This window comes from Xiphophorus maculatus, chromosome 22 (genome assembly GCF_002775205.1).
Source record: "Xiphophorus maculatus strain JP 163 A chromosome 22, X_maculatus-5.0-male, whole genome shotgun sequence".
In the NCBI taxonomy this organism is placed as follows: Eukaryota; Metazoa; Chordata; class Actinopteri; order Cyprinodontiformes; family Poeciliidae; genus Xiphophorus; species Xiphophorus maculatus.
Window position 1 is genome coordinate 15,819,423 of NC_036464.1, and position 27,365 is coordinate 15,846,787.

Here is a 27,365-nt window from a genome sequence, read left to right on the forward strand (position 1 = left end):
TATAATAAGTGAAAGGACAGTGGACTGGTTGTAAGTGTTGCCCCTTCATGGTCAGTGTTACACTGGATGAAGCTCAAGAGCCCACTGGTGTGGATTAAGCTTGTTTGTCTGTGACATGATGCTAAAACATTTATGGTCATCATTTCAGAGAGCAAAATGTGATTAGGCAAATTCTTAAAATATTTAAAATCAGAGCCTGTCTGAGCATTTACTACTTGCATGCTACCTACATGGCAGTGGGAACTGAAAAGGAGGGTACAAGCCAGTAATTGGTCTTGCATTGTCATGCCCTTTAGGCTGTAAAGCTCAAGCTTTTGTTTTTCCTTTCCAGTGTGAGCAAAGAAGGCCTCTGAGCTCTTGACAGTAGGAAGAAAAGATGGGTTAATGATACTTTGTCATTGAGGCCCTTATGATTTAGAACTAAAGATGCACAAATTTGAGATTTTGTAGCAGATACCAGTTCAGATTTTGCTAAAAATAACAACTAAATACTGTTTTCTTTGTCCACATATTTAAAATATACCAGTCTTTCACAATAACATTTTTATACTAATATATTACAATAATTTCCCCAAAACATACCAAACTTTCAGTTTTCCTCTTTGCATCACTGCAAATACAATAAAGTGAAATGAAATCAATGAAAGACAATTACACAATATCTTATTTATTCGTTTCTAAGACACATTAAGTATAACTTATTTTATTTAGTTTTTATTTTATTTAACTTATTCTTATATGAATTTTGTGATGTTTTAATTGTCTTTACATTTTAATTATTAGTTGAGTACACAGTAGACTGCACTAGTGTAACCCTTGCTCAGGGTTCCCCAGTTTTATTTCAAGAGATTTCCTAGTAAGATAATGGTGAAATAGTAAAATAAAATGCTGTGAAATCCCCAAAAGACAAAAATTCTAAATCCAGCATCAAGTAAAAAAAAAAAAAAAAAAAACATCTTTCTGTGAAACATTTAACTTACAGTCAGCTGCTGACATCAAAACTCTCTGTTGTTGTATCCTGAAAGATCAACTCCAATGCCTCCATAGAAAATATAGTTTCCTTCCTAAGAGCTTCCTAAATCTCTTGTGCTTCCTTTGATTTCTTTTTGAACATCTTACTAATCACAATAGTGGCGACTTCTCAAAGTAACAACTTTTAACAACACACTAAATGTAAATATTGTCAGCGTGACCGGGTGGCACTTAATTAGGGCGCATAATCTCCATAGAAAACAAGCTTTTTTTTAAGAGTCCATCTGGTTTCAACAAATTGGCCAATTCATGTCACCGGCAGTTTTTTTTTTCTTTTTACTGTGCAAGTGCATCAATATAGAGAATTATTGGAAATCAATCTTCTTTGCATTAAACAAAAGTATTATCTGTTTTTCAGTCGACATGATCCCCTCCTAATTCCTGGAAATGAACAAATTGAGAACATGGACATGAACGTCAAGAGGTACGACTCGACGGGAATGTTTCACTGGTGCCCTTCCAAAGAAATCGAGAAAGTCATCCTGGTAAGCATGCTCACAGCTTTGCAGCTGCAGTCCTGTAGTGTGTAGACATACAAACAATTTTTGCTTGGGCGCAAACATTTCCGATCAACACTGCAGTAACAGAAAAAAATATTCTAACTTGTACTGAAATTTCTTTCACTGCCTCTCTGTTGTTTCAAGGTGAGTTTGTTTAATTTAATTTCCTGTGTACAAGTCCACTCTCAATCTTTTCACACATATACACACAGAGGTTTACTGATACTTCATTGATATTTAATTGAGTAATGCTAACCTTGTTTTGTTTTTCTTTTGTGTGACTTACACTTGAGTGAACCTGCTGGTTTTTAAAGATTTACTTACCCTTTACCCTACCCTTCCTAAAACTTAAGGAATGTAATGATATTTGTTCTTTATAAGTTTAATCTATTATATTTATTCCTTAGCAATGTAAAATTACAGACATAGCAATCAGGCATAACATTTGAATACCACAGCCACTTTGAGCCCCTTATTCAGTGATGCGCCATGTATTCTGAAGCTTTCGTTCTAACTTCAGTAATTTGAGCTGCTGTAGCTGGAGCACACCAGCCTTCGTTTCGCTCATGCAAAAGCAACTCTTTTGCCATTTCACTGCTGTTTCTACCTTGAGATGACAGCACAGTCTAGGAACAACCCATAAAAGGGATTATCTGATTAAGCCTTTAACAAGATTGCTGAAAACTTTACTCTTGCCAATATTTCATAATTCTAACACGTCAAATTAAAATATTCAGGTGTGTGATATATCCCACCTGCCAACGTAGTGATGAGATAATCATTGTTTGTTTCGCCTGTTAATAGTCACAATATCATCCCTGATTGGTGTTAAACATATTCTGTGTTGTCTGCAAAGTTGTACTGTAGAAGCAAATGTAAATTAAAATATGATTTAAAACACATAGAGTTTATGTGACAGGTGACAGAGGCTGTTTTATTAAAGCAGGTTGTTCTATTATTTTATTTAAGAATAAAGTATTATCTATATAAGGTGTAAGCTTGGAGTTGTATTTTTCAGCCTGATTGAATTATATCCTACAAAACAAACACAATTTATTTTATTCTAAGACTACCCCACTTCTGAGTGGAATAGTTCTTAGCTAAACATTGTGTTATGTCGATGCTAAACTTTGGTGATGAAGCCAAATTTCAAGATTTGGATTCAGACCTTATTTTGCAAGTGAAAGTAACATTCATTCACAACTGCATCGTCTCATACTTTTTTTCTCTGGAACACTTTTTCCCCCTGTTCCTTTCTGTGCTCCTCTCCCCTTATCTACCCATGCCCTTCTGTTTCCCTGTAGACTCGGAGCGAAGCCTCCATGACTGTGCTGAGCGGCCATGTAGTGGTCTGTATATTTGGGGATGTCACGTCCGCTTTGGTGGGGCTGCGAAACCTGGTGATGCCTTTAAGAGCCAGCAATTTTCACTACCATGAACTAAAGCCTATAGTTTTTGTGGGCTCGCTGGATTACCTTCGGAGAGAGTGGGAGACTTTACACAACTTCCCCAAGGTCTCCATCTTACCTGTAAGTGCTCAGTTTGAATTTTTCCAGTTAGACACATATTGAAATCTTGAAGGGCCGCTGTCATTTTGATTCCATCACACACGTCGCTCGATTGAAAGATCACTCCATGAGAGCTCAGTAAACCTCCTTCATCTTAAGGAGAGACACATCCTGCATATCCAAAGTGGAGTTTATGAATGCTGTAGCTGCAGTGCCCATCACAGATGGCATGGCTTGGTGCCTTGGAGCTTGTTAGGCCTGGCTTGACTGATGATCAGAGCAGAATCTCAAACACAGCCCTCAGCGCAGGCTAGCCTTTATATTAGTCCATGTCTATGAATCTCTAATGCCTGGTTAGATCAGTGGAATGTCATTGCCTCAAAACAAAAATACTTGTTAACTAATTTCCCAAAGCTCCACTCTGCTCACTTCTTAAATTTGTTTTTCTCTCCCCCATGTCTTTCTGTTCTGTTTTTTTCCCTTCTTCTCTCTCTTGCTGTCTCGCTCTTTTTCTCTGTGTTCTCCTCACCCTGAAGGGTACACCATTAAGTCGGGCAGATTTAAGGGCTGTCAACATCAACCTCTGTGACATGTGCGTAATACTGTCAGCCAATCAGAACAATATCGAAGATGCCTCTCTGCAGGATAAGGAATGCATCTTGGCATCACTCAACATCAAGTCTATGCAGTTTGATGACAGCATTGGGGTCTTACAGGCTAATTCCCAAGGTAAGGAGCATCCTATTAGACTCCATGTACACTGCTGCCCAAAGGGGACAGGTTGTGGCAAGGAGGGAAGACGGTAGTCAAGAATGGAAAAAGGAGAGGAAAAGACAGGGAGGGGATGAAGCAGCCTCACTGGAAGGAATAGAGAGTGCTAAATGTTCTTAATCAAAATTCTCTGCAAGTCTACTGTATTATCCATAGGCTGACATGAGTGCCGCTCATGAGGATGTGCACACTGAAAATCTTGTGTTGATTGCTATGTCAATTCTTTAAAGTTTATGTTGTGCAATTTTCTGACAATTTCAGTGTTGTCTCTGGTAATTAAATGCTCCTAAACCTCTCTGATAATACTTTTTAATGATGTAATCAACATGACTGTGCCGTTTGATGTCGTTCCCCCTGATACGGAGTCTGGCAGATCGTCTGGAACAGATTGTTGATGTTTGCAGACAAACATATGAACCTGGCATCCCATCAGGCCTCATCATCATTAAGCAGCTAGTACAAATCACCAGGCAGGCCAAATCAGCTGCTCCTCATTAGTCACGACAAAACAGCGACACATGCGGGCACACGCTTTCCGCATTTGTGTGGGTGTGTTTGCATCAGTTTAGACACACACGGATTCATGCCAAGGCAATCTGTGCAGACACACTCACCCACAGGTAAACCTCAGTTTATGTTTACCTTGAAAGCCGTACCTTGATCTCAGTGCAGCGAGCATCACCACAGCAGAGATGCTGACTCAAGTCTCAGAATATTTTTGCTACTCTTTCTTTGGAATGAACACAGTGGAAACATTTTCACATTTTATCACATGACGACGGCAAACTTCACTATATTTTCTTAGGATTTTTTTGCAATAGACCAACACTAAATAACACATAATTGTATTCAATCTCTTTTACTCTTTTGTCCCCAAAACAAAATCTAAATAAAATCTGCTTTTAGAAATCCCATAATTAGTAACTATGCTTTGTTTCCTATGTGTTGTTTGATCTCAACATAAAACCAGCTGTTGAAGAACATCAGTGAGGACACATAATAATCAAGACAAAGGAACATGGCAGACATATCATGGATGAAGTTGAGGAGAGGTTTGAAGCAGTTGTAATCCGTAGTTAATAAAAAAAATAAATAAAATGTATATCATACCTGCAAACCTAACAAAACATGGACATCTACATGAAACTCACAGGCCTGGAGAGAGAAGGAGGATTATTCATGGCACGTTATTCAGGAGGATCTGCAGAGATCCACAGGAAGAATCTCTTGACTGAACAACCATTAATTATACACTCCAAAAGTCTAGTCTCTTTACAGGAGTCACAAAAGTTGAACGGGAGTCCAATTAGAAGTTCACAACAAGCCATGAAGAAGATATCACAAACATGATATCTCTGGTTGCTCTGGTTAGATGAAACTAAAATTGAACCATTCAGAGTTCATACAAATCATTATATGTGGGAGAAAAGCAACACTGCAGAACACCCTAAACATATGCTGACCATCATGAAACACATTGTTCATGGCGTCATCCTGTTGCAATGTTTTAATTCATTTAGTGAGAGAAGCCGGTGGAACTAAATTGAGAGCATCCCAACATAAAAACCTGTAAGTGCTGCAGAACACCAAAAACTCTTGCAGGGAACTCTACAAGAAAAACTGGAATTTATTACTCACAACAATGCAATCTTATAAGCCTGAGTAACGAAGGGTTATTTCAGTTATTAGAGACTTGAAAACAATTTATCTGTTTACTTATTTATTTATTTCACAGATAACCCCTTTAGATGTACCATCATATTTTCTAGAAGGTCCTTACAAAACATATAATCAACAATAATGCAAATCTTAATTATAAAAATGATTTGTGTACATCTTTGCACTGCAGTGATTATTATGCAAACCAGAATTGTCTTTATTTTTTATAAAGAATATTTCCACATGTTTAACTTTTACGGGAAATTCTTTATTTTAACTACTCATTGGTAGTTAAAATAAACTACCAATGAGTAGTTGGTAGTTTATGCCAGTGGTGCTATTTTCCCCAGCCGTGAGTGAGTGATTAGCTTTCAGTGGCAGTGCCACCAAAGAACAATAAGCAGTAGGCGAACCTCAGAGCTCATTGCTCTGGGGAGCACTACTCACTGAGAGCCACCTCCGTGCAAAAGCTTCTTGGTCTCGGTCCCTCTCCCCAGATCGATGCATGGAGCTGAGTGTTATCAATAATTGTGTCTTACACGAATTACCCATTTAAGAAAACACACATTTACAGTGACATGCAGTCATGCATAAACAAAGTACAGAAAATGCACCAACATACCCAAATGCTGCTATTGTTCAGGGATTCCTTCCTTCTGGCATTGCTCCCGTTCAGACGCTATCTGTGGAATTTGGAAGGTGCAAATGAATAAGTAAACACTTGCTTTCCTAGGGGAGAGCTTCTCACGGCTGCTTGTAGAATGTAGTCAACCGCAGAGCATAGCTGTGCCCGCGGGGCTACAAGGATACGGGGGTATGTAACCCAGATCTTGCTTGTCTATTGTACACTGTAGCTCAAAAGGCACTATTTTACGGCCTCTCACTGTGAACAACAATGTAATGGAGAGGATTTTGTGTAATGAAACTGCTTTTAAAACTTTCTGGTGGTGTATTTTGCCGGATTGATTTAATAAAAGAACATAAAATATATAAAGTCCTAGAAAAACAAACATAATTCAATTGAAATCCAGAGACAGAGCCAGACCTTTGACTTGATTTATATACTGGGGATGCAATATTTTTTAGGTTAATATGCTAATGCTTCATGTTGAGATTAAATTCTCTCAGGTAATTTAGCAGAACTGTAGGTTGATCAGACAAGATAACACATTTAACTCTCAATAAAGACATCCAGCTCTCTGGAGCCTTTCAGCTCATACTGAGTTGCAGCTTTAGGCTGTAACCCTAACATGTTTTTGAAAGAAGCGCAGCGGTAGGCCTCATGTTTCCTACCAGCATCGCTTTCTGACGCATGAACTGCATTAAACAGGGGCTGTTTTTCTACATCTTTGCACTGTCTTCATGTTTGCTGTGAAAAACTGTTAGAGCAGTATTTAAGAGGCAAAATACAAAAACCCCTCCCAAAACCCCCCCAGAACTCTGTATCACACTGCTCGGCTTTATGGACTTCGACAGTGTGATGTTGGAGCTGATGCTCTCTGGCTGACTTGCATTGTCAGACCTTGTTTAATAATTGGTTTAACAAAAGTTGGGATCAACCAGGTTTTGGTTCAGTGTGTGCTTTCTACTCCGTCCTAAGCTGCTCGGTGTCTTTTCGTTGCAAAGGCCTGAAAGCTCTCTTTTGTAATGTGAGCAGCATATTGAGACTTTTGACAAGAAAAGAACACACACACACACCCCTACTCACGCACACTGAATTTGCAATGCTTTTAAAACTTTGTGACCTGAATATATTCCTTGCCTTATGTTTCCATGGCCTTGGCACTATAAGCTGACATTTTGCTGTAGTCAGCACTAAATGATGGATGTCAAAACACAGGTGATGCATTATGCATATAGCATTACAGATTTAGGGTGTTTACTTGTCACTTTGAGAAAATGCAAAAATGTGAAGTCATGTGAATTCGTACTGCTGTCACTTGCACTTGTATTTCATGGTTCTGTGCCGAACCATAAAAGGTTTTCGGGATACACTTCACCAATTTTATCGTAACAAAATGAACAACATATAAAATTTATGTCTGCCCATAGATGGAGGGATGTGAATGCTAAAGTTGTCTTTGCTGACCTCTAAAAGCACAATAACTATCAGTTTTTAAGCATGCACCTTGTTCACTTTGCTCTTTTTCTTTTATTCTTCCTCCTAATCCACACTCCCAAATTGTGCAGAAAGGGGACATAAAAAACTAAATGTTAGGTGAGCTGATGTGAGCAGAATGTATAAATATAGATACCTTGGTGACATGCTCATTCTTATGATACTTTTGAAGTAAAATACATTTAAAGATGGAACAGATTTTTTCGCCTTTTTCCCCTTAATTGTAACTGTAATTTAATAAATAGGCACTACCCTGCAAGGCAAAGCAGTACATAGAAACGTCTTGATATATTTTTTTAACTTTTTAAAATTTATGGTATACATGTGAATAATAGGTAATTAATTTGAAAAGTTTAACACAATCCACAGTTATCTTTTACCCACTGCAATTTCTGTCACAAAATCCAAATAGTTTGTAAAGCCTCCCTAATGTAGTAAAAGAAAAAATACACAGATACACCCTTTACATTTGCCACCGTTTCTAGCCTGAAAAAAAAGTTTGCTAAAAGCTAAATGAGTTTTTGGTTGTTCTTTGTTACAATGTATTTCTGTCTCCAGGTTTCACGCCTCCTGGAATGGACAGGTCATCTCCAGACAGCAGTCCAGTACATGGCTTTGTGCGTCAGGCTTCGGTAACCACCGGATCCAACATCCCCATCATCACAGAGCTAGGTAAACCAGTTTCCACCCACCTCTAACACAGATATCGCATGCCATACCTTGTAACCTCAAACCAGCTCATAATTCATTCCCAGACATTGACAAACCGAGCTGATAATTCAAGAACCTCATTCTGCTATCAAAAGTTCCAACTCATTCAGTGTCATATTGACTGAGGAATGCATCGTTTGGAATTTTTGCTTCCCTTCAAGTCTACATTAATGTTTTTGTTTTTTTCCCCCCCTGCATTACTCGATATGGATAGTTGCTTTCAAACGACAAGTTGATTTGAAGATGTCAGGCCGGCACTTTTAGGACAAAAGCTCCATCTCCTACAATTTGCTCACTAATGGACAAGACAAACTCAGCTAGATGGAGAGGGTGAAAGAGGGAGAAAAGGTAGAAGGACAAAAAGTGCCTTGGTTGCAAAATATGTCCATTTATTAATAACAATGCCACTGGTTGTATTCCCACTGGTGAGGGGACTCATGAAACTTTCAGATCTCTAAGGGGTCTTCTCAAACACCAGAGACCAGCTACTTTGTCTCCCCTGACCCAATTAGGGAGCAATAGAGCGTGAGGCCAACTAAGAAAAGGCCAGACAGAGAAAGCTGCTACCTAATGCAAGCCGGCCATTACCTGAATGGAGATACTCCCATTACACTTTCTGACAGCAAAGATTATTGTCCAAGTCCGGTTGGAGTCACTCACTTAAATGGTAGCAAGTACTGGCGTTGCGCCGCTGCATTCTTTCTTGCAAGAATCAAATCTAGATGTGATAACATTGTCCCACAGTTAAGGAACAAGCAAGAGGGGAGAGTGCCTGGAATGTCACATTGGAACCATGTGCTGTAATTACATTGTCATATCTTCAGGGTACAGTGCCAGGAGCAGATTAAAGCTGAAGCATAAAAACACTCCCTATCAAAGGTGCATGATCAATTTTCCTTGCATGGCGTGTGAAGGAGGTTTGTTGGTGGATAAGACCTTGTTTATCCCCTGTTCTGTGCTACCGTGGTAAAACTGATTGCGGTTTTAAATGGTTAGTGCTGTGACACCTATGGCTTTGAATGCACTTTAATTCAGAGACACTGGAGAACCATGAGCATAATTCTGGAGTCGACACAACAATACTTTGACAATTTTTTTTATTTTTAGAAAAGCCTTTGAAAGTGTTTCAATAACAATGGCGTCTCTCCCCCTCTCTGCACTGTCTCATCACCATTAGCTAAACCTGGCAAACTACTGCCATTGGTTTCTCTCAGTCAGGAAAGTAAAAGTGGAACCAGCATACAAATGATAACAGAGCTGGGTAAGCTGAGCCTTTGTCCTCTGCTGCCGTCAGATCCCTTGTTCCACTGCTTGGCTCCTCATCAGCTTGTCTTGATTTATCTAGCTGCACTCAAGGCCCTCGTTGCTCCCATGGCTTCACTTTAAAAACATTTTTATTCTCTGTTCTAGTTGAAATTGACGGCCATGTTTTTAATGATTTTGCCCTCCTTTTTTGTGTTTCCAATGCATCACTAGCCCTTTGATCACGTGCGGTCTGTCCTTTTGGCTGTTTTCATAGCGACATGCTACCCTGCACCTCCACTCCACTTCCCGTTCCTCTTCCAAACACTCTTGTACGCTGGGCTGCCCCACCCCTTACCCTATTCCACCGGTCGCTCTTTGACCAATATCCAATTGATTCATTGTCACTTTGATTAACATTTTAGCTCTACATCTTAAAGAAATTGACTAGGGATACACAACAAATCAGGGTTACCACTAGCATTGACCAATTGTATTCACTTTTTAAGACATTGGTAAAGTACAAACTAGCATAAGTAAAACTGGGCCGATATCAATACCTGATATCCGTTTCCATCTTGCTGTCGTTTGCGTATGTTCATTTTGAGGGAAGGGAAAGGGGTTGGCTATGAGGTGTTTTCATTGGCATGTAATGAAAATGTGTAATAATGATGTGGTGGAGGACTGTGGGCTTTTTAACTGGAGATGAGAAGGAATGTCAGTGTTGTGGTTGTTGAGGGGTTTTTTTTTGTAAAAGTGTTGCAAGGATCTGAAATATATATGATATATATTCACCATAGAAACAATACTAATATTGGATATTGATATTGGCCCAGGGCTGCACAGAGGCACAGTTGGTAGCACTATTGCCTTGCAGCCAGAAGGTCCTGCTGCAAGATTCTCGGCCCGGGGTCTTTCTGCACGGAGTTTGCATGTTCTCCCTGTGCATGCATGGGTTCTTCTCCGGGTACTCCGGCTTCCTTCCACAGTCCAAAAACACGACTGTTAGGTAAATTGGTCTCTCTAAATTCTCCCTAGGTGTGTGTGCATGGTTATTTGTCCTGTCTGTCTCTGTGTTGCCCTGCAACAGACTGGCGACCTGTCCAAGATGTACCCCGCCTCTCGCCCGGAATGTTAACTGGAGATAGCCACAAGCACCCCTACCAACCCCACTAGGGACAAGAGTGTTAGAAAATGGATGGATGGATATCGGCCCAAATTTTATGATAAAACACAGTGGACGAACATATTTTTGGCTTTCATTAAAAAAAGCCAAAATTATCAAGATATGTAAATCTGTATGCAATGAATGTATATGTTTTGTTTTAAAGTACAAACTAACTTTACATCACTGACGAAACTAATCAACTCTTAGTTGAAATTCTAATTTATTGTGATTGACCTGTAATGCTGATACTTCAGCCTAAAATCCAAAACACTCTGTGATGTGATTCACACTGAACCATTTCACTTAGCAGACCACATTTGCACCTGATGACAAAACTGTGTTGTTACCTGACTTTAATTTGAATTTCAGGGAACAGGTAAACATGTAAGTTTCTCAAACAATGATGATGTGACAAACACATGCATCAAGGAAAACTCTGAAAGTCAAAGCATGATTTGATAAGTGCACGATGTCCATATGTGACGTAATAGCCATTGTTGAAGTTACAGTAAATCATGATGAGAAGTTTTCTTCAGCAAAGAGATTCTCATCCTACTAAATTTGATCACTCTTGATTAAATGAAATACAGAGAGCAACAATGCTTAAGATATATTGCACATGTGGTGTTGTGAAGAACAACAAAATGTAATGCATTAAAATTGGGTCCTTCTGCAATGGTTACTACTGTGTATGAAGAAAATGATGTACAGGAAATACTTCTGAAACTGTGTGTGAGAATGTCCTGCATGTTATGTGAAGGGAACACTCCTTCATATTCAAGCACTAATCTACAATTAAATATACAGCCCCATTTACATTTACTGAAACCACTGATAGAGATTTGTTAAATGGTCTCAAATAAATTCATGTTTTTGTTGCGGCAGCATGATCTCACGGTAATGAAAGTAAGCTAAAGAACGTTATTAATGTGTGTGTGTATACATATATATATATATATATATATATATATATATATATATATATATATATATATATATATATATATATATATATATATATATATATATACAGTATATAAACCATTAACCACCATTTGAACTTCAACCCTTTACACTTTATTTAATCTTTAATTGTTAAAGCTCATCAAAATATTAATGAAATGTAATTTTATGATTTCTTGTTTTCCTGGGGTATAAATATGATCTGACACAGTGACATATTTCTACTACTAAACTAATATTACTAAAGTAAGGGTGATGTGTATTTTTTTTCATAAGACAGGAAATGAAAATGCAAGAAAATACTTTAATTTTGCCTATTTGTACAGTTTAGCTAAAGGGAATTTGAGTTCTCAATGGACTTTGATTTAATTCTTTATATTGATAAGTAAGAAGGTGAAAAGAGAGGAAGAAAAACAAAGAGACCATTTTGTAGCTTTTCTATTTCACATTGTCTAAAAGTTACATCTAAGTGTCCACCCATCAATCCATCCAAACTTTGTAGCCTGAAAAAAATCAATTATTTAGCAGCAATTTTTTTTAAATGTGAGATTATGCTACTGCAAAAAAAGACAAGATGCTTTGCACCTTGTCTTTGTTTATTTAGTTTTGATAATTTTTTTCTACGGCTTTTAATTCAGGGCACAGTGTTTAGGCCATTGAAAAACATCACTTTTGTACAAATTAACGCAATTTTCAACACAGTGATACATGTGTACCTGAGTCTTTTCCTTTTACATTATTGCCCAACACCCAAAACCAAGATAAACTAAAATTATACATTTCTCTCAGATATGCTGGCGTGTGTGGCCTTCACTTTGACCTTAACTAACTCAGCTTTTCTTCCCGTCTCTCAGTGAATGACTCGAACGTTCAGTTCCTGGACCAAGACGATGACGACGACCCAGACACGGAACTGTACCTCACTCAGCCCTTCGCCTGCGGCACCGCCTTTGCCGTCAGTGTACTCGACTCCCTGATGAGTGCGGTGAGCTTTTCATCATGCTGCAAAATTGCTGTGATTTTACATTTCACTGCATAGTTTATGTTGGAGCACACAGTTTTCTGAGAGCCCTTTCAAAGTGACACACATTTTAAAAAGTCATTATAGGTAGTAATATTATTCACTTCTAGTGCATCTGAAAAGTATTACAGCACTTTGCTTTTTCCACATTTTGTTACATTACACTCGTATTCTCAGCTGTATTAGATTCATCTATTTCCATTGAGTGTTTTTGAAAATTTATTAAAAATAAAAAAACCCGAAGCAATCACATTTACATAAGTATTCATAGCCTTAACTTAATAATATTTTGATTAAGGTTAATCGAGCTGTTTTCACCTATCATCCTTGAGATGGTTCTACAGCCTAAATGGAGTCCATCAGTGATAAATTCAGTTGACAGGGCTTGATTTATAAAGGTACACACCTGACTATATAAGATCCACACTTGAAAGTGCAGATCAGAGGTCAAACACCAAACATGAAATCAAACTAATTGTCTCTAGACCTCAGAGACAGGAGGTTTTGTTTTGAGGCACAAATCTGGGGAAGGATTATGGATGGATGGTTGCATCAACATCTCTGAAGAGATGTGAAAATGGATGCAAAGATATCTCTCATTCAACCTGACAGGAGCTTGAGAAGAACTGTATAAGAATGGAAGAAACTGCCTGAAGATGGGTTTGCTAGGCATCATATTCAAAAGGACATTAAAATATAATTGCTGCCAAAGGTCGATCAACAAAGTAGAAAGCGGCTGTGAAAACTTATGTGTTTTTGTTTTTTTATATATATATATTATATATATATTTTTTTTATAAATTGGCAAAACCCTAAAGAAATCCACACTGTCTTAGTGAGTTATTTGCGTCTATAATGTTGTGGAAGGAGATTAATACAATTTGGATTAAAAAATGTAACATTATGTAACATTTAAGAGTTTTGGTAATTGAATCAGTTAAGCACATTGATCACATCCACCTGCCAGTTCTATTGATGTCTAAAACAAATTTTTTTACATGACTATCATAAATTAGATTTTCAAGAACCTCATTAGATCTTTAAACACTAAATGAATGTTGAAGGTTATCGCAATAGTGATGACACAAGCTTGGCTATAACAACCAAATGAACCCTCTTCTATCTTTTGACAACAGCAACGCTTCAGTGGAGATAAAATTGCGAAGGAGATGGAGGAAAGTCTTCTGTAAATCCTCTTCCCCCCATTTCACGACCAACCGTAATTCTTTCCCTTGCCATTTGCTGGTGTGATGACTTAATTCCTGCAGTCGTCCAGCTGAATGAGAGGTTAGGGGGCCGAGAGGTGCTGAGCTGCGCAGGGAGTAAAACAGGCGTCAGCTGTAGTCTAGAAGTGGTCAGAGGTGAAACCGGCTAATGGACACTGCTCATCCATCATGAAGCTCTGCAGGCCTGTCAGGGGCCCAGAGAGAGGCGCTGCCACTCTGGCCTCACTGTCGAGTGACATCGGCTGTCTTAGCGTAAGGAAAAAGCTGGGCCTGAACAGCTTGAAGGACAAGTGAACCAGACACCTACAGAGGCCAGTCTAACTGGTTTCCCAGTAGAAAAAGAAGATATTGCTCAGTGTGTAGAACAGCATTCACACTAGAGTACTGACAATTTAAGTACTTTTGCTTTTTGTGTGGAAAATGCCCATGGACACTAGGAAATCAGATAAATATTTGTATTTAGGTTAAAAAAAACTACATAAAAGTCCTTTTTAAAAAGTAAGTAAAAGTGGTTTGGTTTATCAAGGCTGCTGTATGTTATGGGAAGGCTTGAAAAACAAAAAAGTCTCACAATGTGAGCCAGAATAATAATTGATTAACACACATTGTCCATCAGTGGAAGGTTTTATGCCTTTTCTTTCAAGGTAAGACCTTCTTAACCAACTAACCTTGATCTAAAAACAGCTTAAAGGAGCTATGCAGAAGATCTGAGAGGTTTGAAGCTAAAGAATGGGCAAGGACTTTCAGAAATATACTCAGGCTAATCCATGCTATGCTATACAAAACTAAATATCAGCTCTATGATTTATAGCAGGTAAGAGGAAAATGCTTGTCCACTTTTTGAGATATATAATGTTCTAAAAGGTAAACTCAAACATTTCTATCTGACTAACTTATGAATTAAATAGAGTCTCCGCTGGCCAGGTTGAACAATAGGGCCTTTAGTAAGATCGGTTCTCGGAACCCACTTTCAGTTTAAGACCATGATCCACTAATATATCTGATAAATTGTTCTTTGACTATTTGCATGTTGCACAAACTCTAAAGCTGGGCTTGTTTCCTTCTTTTACTCACTGGGTCTGCAATTTGTATCTGTTGCGCAATGTTTCAGTACTGACTCTGACAATAAGGGCAGACACCAAAAACGATCAATTAGTTCTTTTGTAACATGTATAACATCATAGAAACAAGCAACACAAATGATCTGGCAGCATTAAATTATGACTATTATCTTTAAATATTTGCTTGTACATGTTTCCAAGTAGTACATTTATCAGTTATTCCAAATTTAAAATATACTAAAAGTTTACATTTCACATAATTCATCAATTTTAGATATTAAATGTTATGGTCTTTTCAGTCCGTTTTATATAGTCAGAAAATATTTTACGTGGTAAGAAAAACATTTAGAAACAGAGGTGGGACAGCACTGTCTCAAAGTTGCCCAAAATTTCAAACTTCAATGGGGGTTCATGTTGTATTTTGGACTGAGTACTAGAAAAAATAGGCTTTTAAATGGAGCATATGAATCAGATATAATTTATATTTAAGACCCAAAATTGAATCAGGGGCTACAAAGAGTGGTCTAAAAAATAAAGGGAAGCTCTTTAAAAATATTTTTTCACTATTTCTCAATTGTGAGACTTAACACAAGGGAATATTTTTTAGGTTTTCAGTCAATAAAATATAGAGGTGAAAAATACTATTGCCCTGGGTCATCAGCTCATTTCTTTTTCATTTCTTTGCAAGGAGACATAGTAAAGGTCAACATAACTGGCTGTCTGTTTATTCCGTTCTCATATCACACCTCTAGTGGTGACTGGGGGAGGTTTTTCTTTTTAACACAAAACCCATCTGTGTCCCCTCAGACATACTTCAACGATAACATCCTCACACTAATCCGGACACTAGTCACGGGAGGAGCCACGCCAGAGCTGGAGGCCCTGCTGGCTGAGGAGAACGCTCTCAGAGGAGGCTACAGCACGCCACAGACGCTGGCCAACAGAGACAGGTGTCGCGTCGCCCAGCTGGCCCTGTATGATGGCCCGTTTGCTGACTTAGGGGTAAGCAAATGCTTTGAGCGGAAATGACAACGTTTTGGCATTACCCAGCAGCACACATCTGGTCGCCTCTGCTTGTCGCAATCCTTAATCCTATGCGAGCAACAGTAATCACAAAAAGCAGGCCTCAGTGGGCGGAGAACACTTTGATAGAGGACAAAGAGTGCTGCAAAGAAACACCAAGTTGAATTGGTTCCAACCTGTTTTTACAAGGTTTTATTGTTATTCAGAGCTTCTAGTTCTGCAGATTTTTTTCCTCTAGAATAAATTATGGCTTGGTGCACAAACATTGTTGATTGCTGCAGTCTCTAGTGCTAAAAGTTGGCATTCACTAGGAATAAAAAGCAAGTAAAGAGCTGATTAATTTTACTGACAATGAAGGAGTTCATTAGCTAACATACTTTTCTTTTGATTTTTCACCAGGACGGTGGCTGCTACGGTGACTTGTTCTGTAAAGCCCTGAAAACATACAACATGCTGTGTTTTGGGATCTACAGATTAAGAGATGCTCATCTCGGCACACCAAGCCAGTGCACAAAACGGTACAGTGTCGGAGCTTTCTCTTCACCAAAGCTCATCATTATTGGGAATAAAATGAGTCGTGCATCAACCTTTCCGATGTTTTTCGTTTTGGCCAGATATGTGATCACAAACCCCCCCTACGAGTTTGAGCTGGTGCCCACAGACCTGATCTTCTGCCTCATGCAGTTTGACCACAATGCTGGCCAGTCACGGACAAGCTTATCCCACTCTTCCCACTCCTCCCATTCCTCCAGCAAAAAGAGTTCCTCTGTGCACTCGGTGCCTCCCTCCAACCGGCAGAACCGCAGCAGTAAGAGCAGAGAGGCAAGGGAAAAACAGAAGTAGGTGCCACTTGTGTGTACTGTGTGCTGTTGATCTGCATGTTAAGTGTTTTACACATGACCTGTGTATTTTAGCTGTGTGTATTTGTGTGCAGGCTGTGATGACAATGTAATGTGTGGTTTGTGCTGTTTTTATTTTTCTTCACAACCATTTGCATGCAGTTTTCACTCTCACGTCATAGCGATCATAACAAGAAAAAAAAACATAAAATCAATAAAACTGCTAGAAAAACGGTTCACACTTGTTTCTTATTGATTCTTGGCAAAGCATATAATTTAACTTCTTGCTTGGATGACACTGATTGTTGTTGGAAACAAGCTTATAGTAAAAATGTCATCATAACAAACATTTAGTATGTTGTTGGGTCCACCTGTTCTGTGTAGCTGTTTCATGTCTAACTTGGTGTATTTGTGCCGTTTGTAGTTGTTGTTTAGTGGTTATTTGTTCACATGATCAGTGACTAGATCATGGTTGTAGTGTTCCGTGATGTATAGTGGGATATGCTGAGAATAAAGGAAATCTGCTTTTTAGATATAGTACTATTCATAAGATCATTCACCATTAGCGGTGTTGATATTTTCTCAATCATGGTGCATCTGTTGTGCTGTTTTGCATGTCCGTGTTTAACAAGGCTTTTATTTTCTATTCTTTTTATAAGTCAGTTCTAAAATTATTTCAAGTTTAATATAGGATTCTTACTTCTGTTGCAGCACCCTCCACATTTATTAGTATCCCTGGTAAAAAAGTGTAATAACTCTTTAAAAAATTTATATTTCATTGAAGTAGGATAATCTCACATTAAAAAAAGTTGAGCAAAGTTTTCATATCTTGCTTGTTTTCAGTACTTTTATCAAAATTATCTGGACCTAACCAGTTTCTTTTAAATGAATGTAACATGCAAATGAATCAGATTATACATTTGGTTAAAGCATCACAATTATTTTATTAGTAGTCCATTATGTCTTTAGTTTCCCTGGAGCATAAACATGAAGTGACTCAAAAACCATATCTCAAAAATGGAAAGACTAGAAAACATCTGATTCACGTAAAGCATATATGTGTTGATCTTATGAAATGGTGAGTATCTAAACCTTCCCTTATCTGTTGCTGGGTTTTTAAATTAATAGTTGAAACTAGATGTTTACATACACTGCATTAAATCACACATAGCCATGTTTTAAACAAAGCAATAATTTTGAATTAAATGTTTATATATTCGGTCAGTTGGTATAACTAGAATGATTTTTAATTTGCTAAATCCTTTTTTTTTACTTCACATTTAGAAGTTTACATTCATTTTGTGTAGTTATCTTTTAAACTGTATGATTTGTGTCAAATAGTTTTTTGAACGTTTGTAGGATGTCCTGCTTGCACATGTCTTTTCAGCTGTGACTGCACAAAAATCGCCATGGGTCTGAACTAAAGGCTGCTCAGCAGCATTGCCGAGTGTTCCGACATTGTTCAGTCTGGACTGCCGAACTTTGGCATCAGTGCATAACGCCACTGAAGACAAAAATAGCAACAGAAAAGTCTACAGGTCCAATTTGAGTTAATAAAGTGAGATGAGATTTGGATGAGATGAGATTTATCCAGTGGAGAAGACAAAGGCAGGAAAAATATCTGAGGACAGAAACTTGGAGATTCAACAAACTGGCAACGTCTGGAAACATTTAAAAGTAGTTCATCATGAGCCTAATGTGCCATGTAATCTACCTCAGTGGGGAGCAGCAACTCAAAAACCTAAATTTAAAACACAAAATATCTGACAACACCGAAATTAGACATTGCAACTTCTGATCCAAGTTGCAATGTCTTGGATCAGGCAGGTATTGAGATTCTGTCCCCTCACTGAATAAATGTTCAGTGTTAAATGTTGGAATTTTCTAAAAACATTTGAGAGTCTATTCTACTGCGAGAAATTATTAATTTATTATAAGCCATAAGTCAGACGGTGCAGATAACTGTGAAGGGTGCCGTATTCATTTTCCGCTCTTTCTCCCCTTAAAATATTATGCTTGAGATATAAAAATGAATTTTTAAACCGTGACACAAGATACTAAAAGCATGCAGATTTGTTTTGGTTACACTCAGGGTTTACCAAAGTGAAGATGAGATGTTCTCAATACATCTTGAAATTAAGATGTATTAAACTGACCCAAATGCAGAAGTAACAACATGCAAGCTTTAAATAGAGTGGTTGGTAATTTTGTCCGTTGTGTATTGACTGTAAATATTACTTACTTACAGTAGATTACTTACCTCTTTTTCTGAAGTGCAACAAGGATGAATAGAATGGGCCAAGGTATGCAAGTTAACGATTCTGCATGACTTAGCAACTTTTACCTGGGGTTCTGCTTCATAACTATGTCCCCTGTGGATATTGTTATGACGAGGGGAGTTTGCTTTCTTTATTTTTCTTCTCCAGATGTTGAGCAAACCATGCCTCAGTTTAAGCTTTGCTTTCATGTGGAAAGCAAAATGTCTGCTGCTGCTCCTGCCTCCTATCTGCCATGACCAGGCCCATCTCCACATTGCATGAGGCTGAGACAATACCCTCCCCACTTTTTTGTGCATTTTCCTTAGTTGATGATCTAAGTATTCTTTTTCTCTGAAATGCATTCTTTTTAACATTATTTTCCATGCCCCCTTTTATGATTTGTTTGAACTTGGGATGATTTGTATTGTGTGAGAGGTCTGTGTGTCTGTGCATCTTCCCTCTTGTTTGAATGCTGTCAGACGACTTGTAGCAGGCTTTAAGATGTCACACATATGTTCCCATGCAGTGTTGTAAGATACTGTTGTTTTTTTTCCTAGCAACTGTTTAATTAAAGCACAGAGTGGCAACAAGTTTTTCAACTGTGCAAACTCACATGTTAACTCGCATGTAGGTCAGACTCATTTATTTCTCCCCCTCCCTGATGTAGTGAATTTACTTACCGTTTCACAGAATTTAAAAGAAAGTGTGTCCAGCCCTGTGCCATCGGTCACACTGAGAAGTGGGAGGTGTGACCAATTTAAAGTTTATATTAAAGAGGGGGATATGAGTCTGTAACTTCCCTCCTTGTAACCCTGTTCACCTGATATGCTGGTTAGAGGCGACATCACTAAGTTACCGTATCAACAGCAGACTGCGGAGAGAGATGGCAGACATCTTGCTTCACCTCGGGCACGATTCTACAAATCAAATGTCTGTGCTCTAACACACAGCCCTGCAGCCTTAAACTTGCTGATGCACACACAGACACCCCACCTCACAAATGAATCTTCACACATTCAAGCCAACACACACACCCAGACACATTTCTCCACCTAGCAAAGTTAAAATTGGTTGTTACAACTTAAACCTGAAAGGGATATGTGAGGGTTTACAAACTTCTGACAACTGGCAATACACTCCTCACTCACCTCAGAAATGTACTCGTGTTCTTTTAAAGATGGAAAACGTGTTTCTAAAACAATAACTATTTTGCTAAATCTGTGAACTCCAAATTGATTTTAGATTAAAGAGTTGCGATTATGATAAGCTTATGTTGATCAGTGTTTCTGGGCCTACCTCTTCAAGGCAAACTATCTTGCAAGTGTAGCAGGTTTCCCTGCTTCAAAGGGCTTTTGCAAGGCTTAGTAGAAGCTATTGACACAATTTATCCATATTAATTGGTTGCATTAGAGCAGGAAGCCTACTAAAACAAATAGGGCAGTTTACCCTGAGAAGCAACACTATTCCAAACTATATTTTGCTTAAACAGTTTCCCTTCCTACTAGCTTTTCTCAATTGATTTCTTTCGTATTAACTAATCACAGTGTCGGTATACTATTACTTTTTGCTTCCAGCTAGTTATATGCAAAAAAACACACAAAAAACAATACAAGGTTAAATTCTTCCTGTCTATGCCCAATTTAGAAACAGCATAAAAAGGAGGTCTTTCTTTAAGTCTCTCTACTTTAGTGGCATGTGCTCAGAAAGTAGTGGCAAAGACCTTCAGTATACTCTAGGTCCTAAATGTGAGCTTGGACTAACTTTGGCATTATGCTTTTAAAAGTCTATCAATATTGTACATTTTAACCAGAAACATAAGATTCTGGGGAAAATTACAATAATTGTAGGCAACCCTAAGTGCAAATATAAAAAATCTATACACAATAAGACATTGATGGTCATTAAACTATAAATGAACTGTTCAATGGCATGGTTAGCATTAAAACAAAAATTAAAACTGTTGCATCCAGCTGTCTGACTAATATCAAACAATACTAATATTTAGAATCACAGTCCTCATGACATTATTAATGTGTGCATTATCTTCATTCTTGGATGTAATATATGATAGGCTTTGGTATTCTTAAACAGTTGGACTTTTGTTGCTGCTTATGATATCTTAAGTCGATCTTGGTGACCAATATGTTAAAGCTCGCAGACATATTAGGACTATGTGACAATAGAAACAACATAAAAACTGTGGAAAATCTGCAACAACTATATTTACCTCAATATTCTACAACAATACATACATTTCTATAATGGTACAACCTAAACTTCTTGAAGCAAGAGGTTTGCTACATAAATTAAAACATTATTCTTAGTTCTATATTTTGGTGGAAACCAAAATCTTTTAAAGATAGATGTCTTAAAGCCTGTACACATAACCAAACGTTTCACTCTGTAGCACTAAAGCTACTATATTATTACTGTCTTTTATCCAACTGAAATGGATATTTTCACATGTGCTTTCGAAGATGTATTGAAAATGTATGCCACTGTGTGAACTTCAAATTGGCTTCCAATTGTTTTATATGCCTTACACTTTGAGATTAACTGCAAAACAGTGCCATGCCAATACTGATCTCACTTAAACTGAGGCATTTTGGTTGTAAGTAACCTGACGTTGCAAACGTTTCCAAGCTAACTTGTAGTTTTCTTCCTCTTCTGCCTTGTTTTCTTTAGAAAAGAAATGGTTTACAGATGAACCGGAAAATGCCTACCCAAGGAACATTCAGATCAAGCCCATGAGCACTCACATGGCCAACCAAGTCAACCAATACAAATCCACTAGTAGCCTGATTCCACCAATCAGAGAAGTTGAAGATGAATGCTGAACAGGGGCATGAGGGTTTCTTTGCTTACTCGCTAGACATCTGTGCACTCTGTCTGAAGAGACGAACCGAGATCACCAGTGGATGATAATGCCCCCAGGGGTATTGAAGACTGACACATTTTTCTTCACTCTTTCTTCCAGTCAAGGGTTGGACAGAAACACGGACAAGAAGGGACCTCCTGTGTGTATACCCTAAATGTTAATTCCATACTTTGGACTCTGTTTAATTTACACATGTATCCATAAAGATGTACATAATGACAATCAAATAAGGACTGTACAGCCCCTTCCCTCTAGCACTTTTTTGGAATTATTTTAAGAATTGACAAGAAAAAAAAAGTACTTCCTGTTATTCTTTGCAATAGTTCACTTCTTCATAAGACCATGGATTAAGGTGGTGATGAGTTATTGGAGAATGAGGATTCAAGCGATAAACTGACAATATCATCTCCCAAAGATCCACCCAGATGCGTTGCGTAAAAACCAGCTGGGTTCACCGTCATCATATCTTCTGTCTGCTTCTGTTTTCTATTTGCACTAAAACTAGAAAAAAAGGCTTCTTTTGACAGAACAACTGGAAGCATCAACCCCCCACCCCCCTCAGCAGTAAATTGTCTCAGAGGAGATTTGCATATGGATGGAATGAAGGAGGAGGAAAAGAAAGGGAAGGGGTGCTGGGCTTTGGATGCATACTAATCTTGTTCTTCGGTTGTTATCCATCATGTTACTTATGGTTTGCAGATTTACCTTGAATCGTCACTTTGAGCAAGAGCATTCCAGCCCTGCAGAACATAATCACCTTGCAAAGCAGAAATCTATTAACTCAAAATGGTGCAATGAAGGTTCATGCTTTCTTGAAAGACAACTCTGTACCCATATGTTTTCTGCAGATATGTCAAATACTGAGGCTGAGATTCACATTCAACCTCAAATGTGTGCCTAATCCCTGTTTATAGCACACAGTGGCGGTTCCTATATAAATGGTACCCTAAGCAAGCCCCTTCGTCTGAATCCTCAGAGGAATAGAAGGAAAATGGAACAGAATATTTCAGCAGTATTCAGTGAATTTCTGTCCAGTATAGAAATTTACTGTTCAGGTGTGATCAGCCTAAGAATTTTGGATTTTCAACAAATCCAGTCGAGATCAAACAAAAATGATGAAATTGGTTTTTAATTTAACATAATCAGACATTTCTAAAGTGTGTTTTAACTCTGTTTACACTGCGCAAAAAAACTTGGTGGCATTCGCTAAATGTTGAATGGATGTACAAATAAACAGAAAAGCCAGAATGCCCCATACAGTGTGCTGCCCTGCGCAGTGGGCCGTGGTCCACTTCAAAAACCGCCACTGTTAACACAAACACTATAGTGTTTGCGTCATCCATTAAGTTGTGTGTGTAAAAGTGTGCATCTCAGCCACTTGTATCTCCTGTGTCAGTGTAAAGCATCCACCCTCACTGGAATGTATGCACTGGTGCAGCCTGGAGGGAACTGCATGTATGATCTTAGTACTAAAGCAAAGTTACTAACAATGATAAAAACTAGAGGATTTGGATCTACAACTAGTCAAGGTGCATTAAAGATAAAATGAAAGAGCCCCAACTATGGTTGGTCTAGCATGAACGGCAGCTGATTGGCGTTCCTAAACATATCGCCGTGGCATCTGCGGCAGACTAGGGATCAAAAAGAACAGTACTGCATTTTCTGAATGTTTTTTTTTTTCTTGTGTCACCCTAAAGTTGGTCTCTGTAGCAGGAAATGCCACATAGCGCATAATAGTGGGCATCAATAGCCCTTCTCTGATCTGAGCCACTGCCTGGCACAAGGTTGGCGCAGAGGCAGTTAAGAGCTTGGATGTTCTCTGCAGCCAATCTAGATGCCATATCCCTCAAAAGTTTCAGGAGTTAACCAGCTGCGCTCTATCCTGTAAGACTCAACCATAGTTGGCTGAAATGCAACAAGTCCACAGACAGCATTGAAGTACACTGAAGATGTGCTTGTGTTCTTAATGCCGGCCTGCTTACGCCTGTAGATCCAAATCCAGCTGTTATGGACTAAGCCTTCTAGAAATGTGGTGGTGAATTTCTATATTTAAACTTTATTTTATACCATAAACATAACTGATTTATATTTATTTTTCTAACAAATAATCTAGAAGGAATTGCTTTGGAAGATAAATATTCAGAATCTTTAACATATCAATTGAGTTTATGAAATAAAAAGCGGTATTTATTTTCACTATTTAATTCCGTCACCCGCTGCACCCTCTAACAGAATGCATCGCTCCGGAGCAGACAAAACTCACACCTCGGCTCCACTGAGTGCATGCAGAAATGAACTTGAGCTCACCTTACGCATAGTTTAGGTGCATTGTGTCTATGAAATCATGTGTAAGGGTAGGTGGAGGTGAACTATGTTTTGGAGGGGTGGGGGAGGGAATTCAGCAACTGGAGTGAAGAGTCAAAGAAGAAGAAGTTGCTCCCACTGTGTCCAGGCCAGAACTAACTGACCTTCAGGAGACATGTTTGACCTAAATTAGGTCTCTAGTGTGGGGAAAGAAGATGCGAAAATTACAGCACAGTGTGCTAGTGTTTTCATGAGACAAAATAATTTAGTAAAATAAATAAATATGCCTGGGAGATGCTGTTTGTTTACTGCAGTGATTCTCTTCACTATAGACTGTAAAGGAAAAGTAACTCCAAACATAGGAGGCCCTTTTTGAATATGGAAAAAAAATATATATTGTGCTAAATATGTTTGTGTAAACTCAACCCATGATATAGAGCACACGTCTTTCTCAAACAAAATGATCCGAGCTTAAGTGTTTGTCTATTGGGTGTAACTATAATGGCGCTTCATACACATTGTCCTGAAGTGAACTTTTGGAACTGTGATTACATCATTGTCACACATTGTAGCAAATAGATTTCTTTAAAAAAAAAAAAGTGAGTAAAATATTTGTAGAATTGGGATGTTTATAGCAGATTTGCTAGCCTGAATGCTAAGAAATTATTAATGTGACAATGACTCAAACTGAACTGACAAATTTAAGAATAAAACAATTATATTGGGTTTCATTTAAGAATGCAGAGACTACTTAAGGAAAAGTAAGATGTGGTTAAACATCTGAGGTAGAAGGTAGCACCAATTCAGCAATGGTTATCAAAAGGGAGAACATTGTTAGCTTTCCTGGGTTTTACTTTGTTATAATCCGAGATTTACATTCCATTTTGCCAGCTTGTCATTATCTGTCACAAACTGTCACAACTGCTTCTGATTTGTTTACACGGTACCTTTAAGGCATTTAATGCTTCAAACTGACAACACATGAATTTATTTTCCATATACTTAATGACTTTTCTACCTGAGCCCCCATCATGCAACTCATTCAAACCAGCGTTATGAACAACAGTGGATTAAGATGTGTCTTCTTCCTGCACTGTTAACAATGTCTTTGTATTGTATACCTCTAAACCTTTTTTTTTTTTTTTAAGTGCCATGAATCTTTTGTTTGAGCGAGCATCCTTCAGTCATCCAGTCAAGTCCAAGTGCTTGTTTTTTTTCTCCCCCCCCCAACTGTGAGAAACAGTCTTGTACTGACATGGAGAACATCCAAGCCACCAATGCCTCCATGCCAGTACAGTGCCAGGCAGTGCAGTAGGTCAGAAGAAGGGCCTAGAATTAAGTCCCACTAAAGCGAAAAGTGGCATTCAGGAGGTTGGAGCAGAGAGTAGAAGGAGTTAGAACCCCCAGAGGTCAAATCATGCATATTGTCTCTGCTGCAGGTCTTGTCACAGTGTACAGTGAGATATGGATGACTGAAGGATTCACACACAAGACTGTAGATGTTACTTCACACTTGGTTTTCAACTTCAGTCCGAGATCAAAGAATATGTTAATGTGGCAGTATGTTGCATTAGTTTTATTTTCAGTATTATTGTTTAGATTTTTTTTAGCCGTAACAGATGGATATGATTTATTTGCAGGACATTGTACTAGGTATGATATAGAAGATGGGGAATGGAGGGAGGTCTCAAGTCTTAACAACACATTAAAGTTGCGTTCAGCACTTTTGTCCAAATATATGTTGCTTTTTATCATTTCAGGAAGATTTCAGAATATTACTGTTGATTATCCCAGGTAGGAGTTGTTGACATATTGTCATTGCAGCATACAGGAGTCTGACATAGCATTCTAATTAGTTTGGATGTGTTTTAGATATGAAGGATAAACGGATTATTTGATGGTGCTGAGTTGATCTACCTGACTCTGTCAAATATAATCTGCTGATAAATATTCTGTCTTGTACAAAAAGTTTGTACATAGATTGTACATGGTTTCTTTTTGTATTTTCTCAAATTAAAATGGATGTATTTGTGTTCTAAAGTTTGGATCTCTGTCTTTTATTCTTATCAGAAACGTCCTCATGTATTTCACTTTTTCTTACCATTTTATTCTACACAGAAGGGACCATAGTATAGTAATTTACTAACATTTGCAAAAGAATAGATATGTATGGAGGTATATTTGGTGCACAGAATATATATATATTTATGGAAAAAGGGGTATAAATTATTTTATTCAGTGTATGTAAACATCTTGTTCCAAACACAAACTCAGACGGCTTTTTGCTGCCACCAGATTGAATTAGTTAGTATAAGGGGCCTCCCTCTCCAGGGAACAGCTTAAAAATTGATAGCTTGTTTTTATGTGCAGGACTTGCAAAAATGTTTTATAGGTCCATCAGATTATTTTCCAAAGTTTTCCTGAACCTTTACATTAATGTTCTTAGTAAAACAGATTCAGTTATCTGCTTGTCTCAAGTGTTGTGCTCTGCAGTGCAGCGCCCATCTGACTGAAACACTATTAATACATTTTACATCTTTCAAAGCAAAGTGGTCAGGAAAACAACCTTTTACATAAATTGTGTTCACTAAGGATTAACTGGAACCTTCACTGAAATATTTTACAAGCCAAGTTATCTATGTGTCACACATTGCATCAAACAAAGCCAAAGCAGAACTTGTGATTTTTCAATAATACAGCTGTATGTATATGTAATAATAAAATGTAATGTGTGTTTTAACTGGACTCTAAAGCTGCCAAGATTTCAAGTAAGTAAATATTGTCAGGGTCTTTAATCCATACGGCAGATGAGATGCGCACCAGTTCAGGGTTCCTACACAGTCTGGGGGAAAAAAAAATTTTAAAATGTTGAAACATTTGTATTTCTAGACTCCCTTTAATTTCCCATTATCCCCATCTATCCAGCAGTAGACTGGAATTAAAACTATAGAGACAAGAGTCTGGAAAGGTGTAATGTTTTTGCCAGTTGTACACAAAGCTAATGAAAGTATTGGTGTTGTTTGTGGCCCACATTACCTTTTTGCAAAAAGAAAAAAAAAAAAAATTTGCAAGAAGTGTGCCC

At 38.0% G+C, this 27,365-nt stretch overlaps 1 protein-coding gene across 33 annotated transcripts in view; it reads left to right on the top strand.

Moving 5' to 3' along the window:
• Nucleotides 1–24,883, top strand: part of LOC102216920 (calcium-activated potassium channel subunit alpha-1) — a 156,304-nt gene extending 131,421 nt beyond the window's left edge. For 18 of the 33 annotated variants that reach the window (XM_023327680.1, XM_023327681.1, XM_023327684.1 and 15 more), the window contains 11 exons: nt 1,391–1,517; nt 2,837–3,061; nt 3,577–3,769; nt 8,148–8,261; nt 9,478–9,561; nt 12,528–12,658; nt 15,789–15,983; nt 16,404–16,522; nt 16,619–16,843; nt 19,118–19,146; nt 21,787–24,883. In XM_023327680.1, coding sequence (XP_023183448.1) covers nt 1,391–1,517; nt 2,837–3,061; nt 3,577–3,769; nt 8,148–8,261; nt 9,478–9,561; nt 12,528–12,658; nt 15,789–15,983; nt 16,404–16,522; nt 16,619–16,843; nt 19,118–19,146; nt 21,787–21,938 — 1,594 coding nt within the window. In that variant the 3' untranslated portion in view covers nt 21,939–24,883. The remainder of the gene's footprint in view (nt 1–1,390; nt 1,518–2,836; nt 3,062–3,576; nt 3,770–8,147; nt 8,262–9,477; nt 9,562–12,527; nt 12,659–15,788; nt 15,984–16,403; nt 16,523–16,618; nt 16,844–19,117; nt 19,147–21,786) is intronic. The other 15 variants (XM_023327685.1, XM_023327692.1, XM_023327702.1 and 12 more) reach the window with 3 other exon arrangements.
• Nucleotides 24,884–27,365: the final 2,482 nt, after the last annotated feature.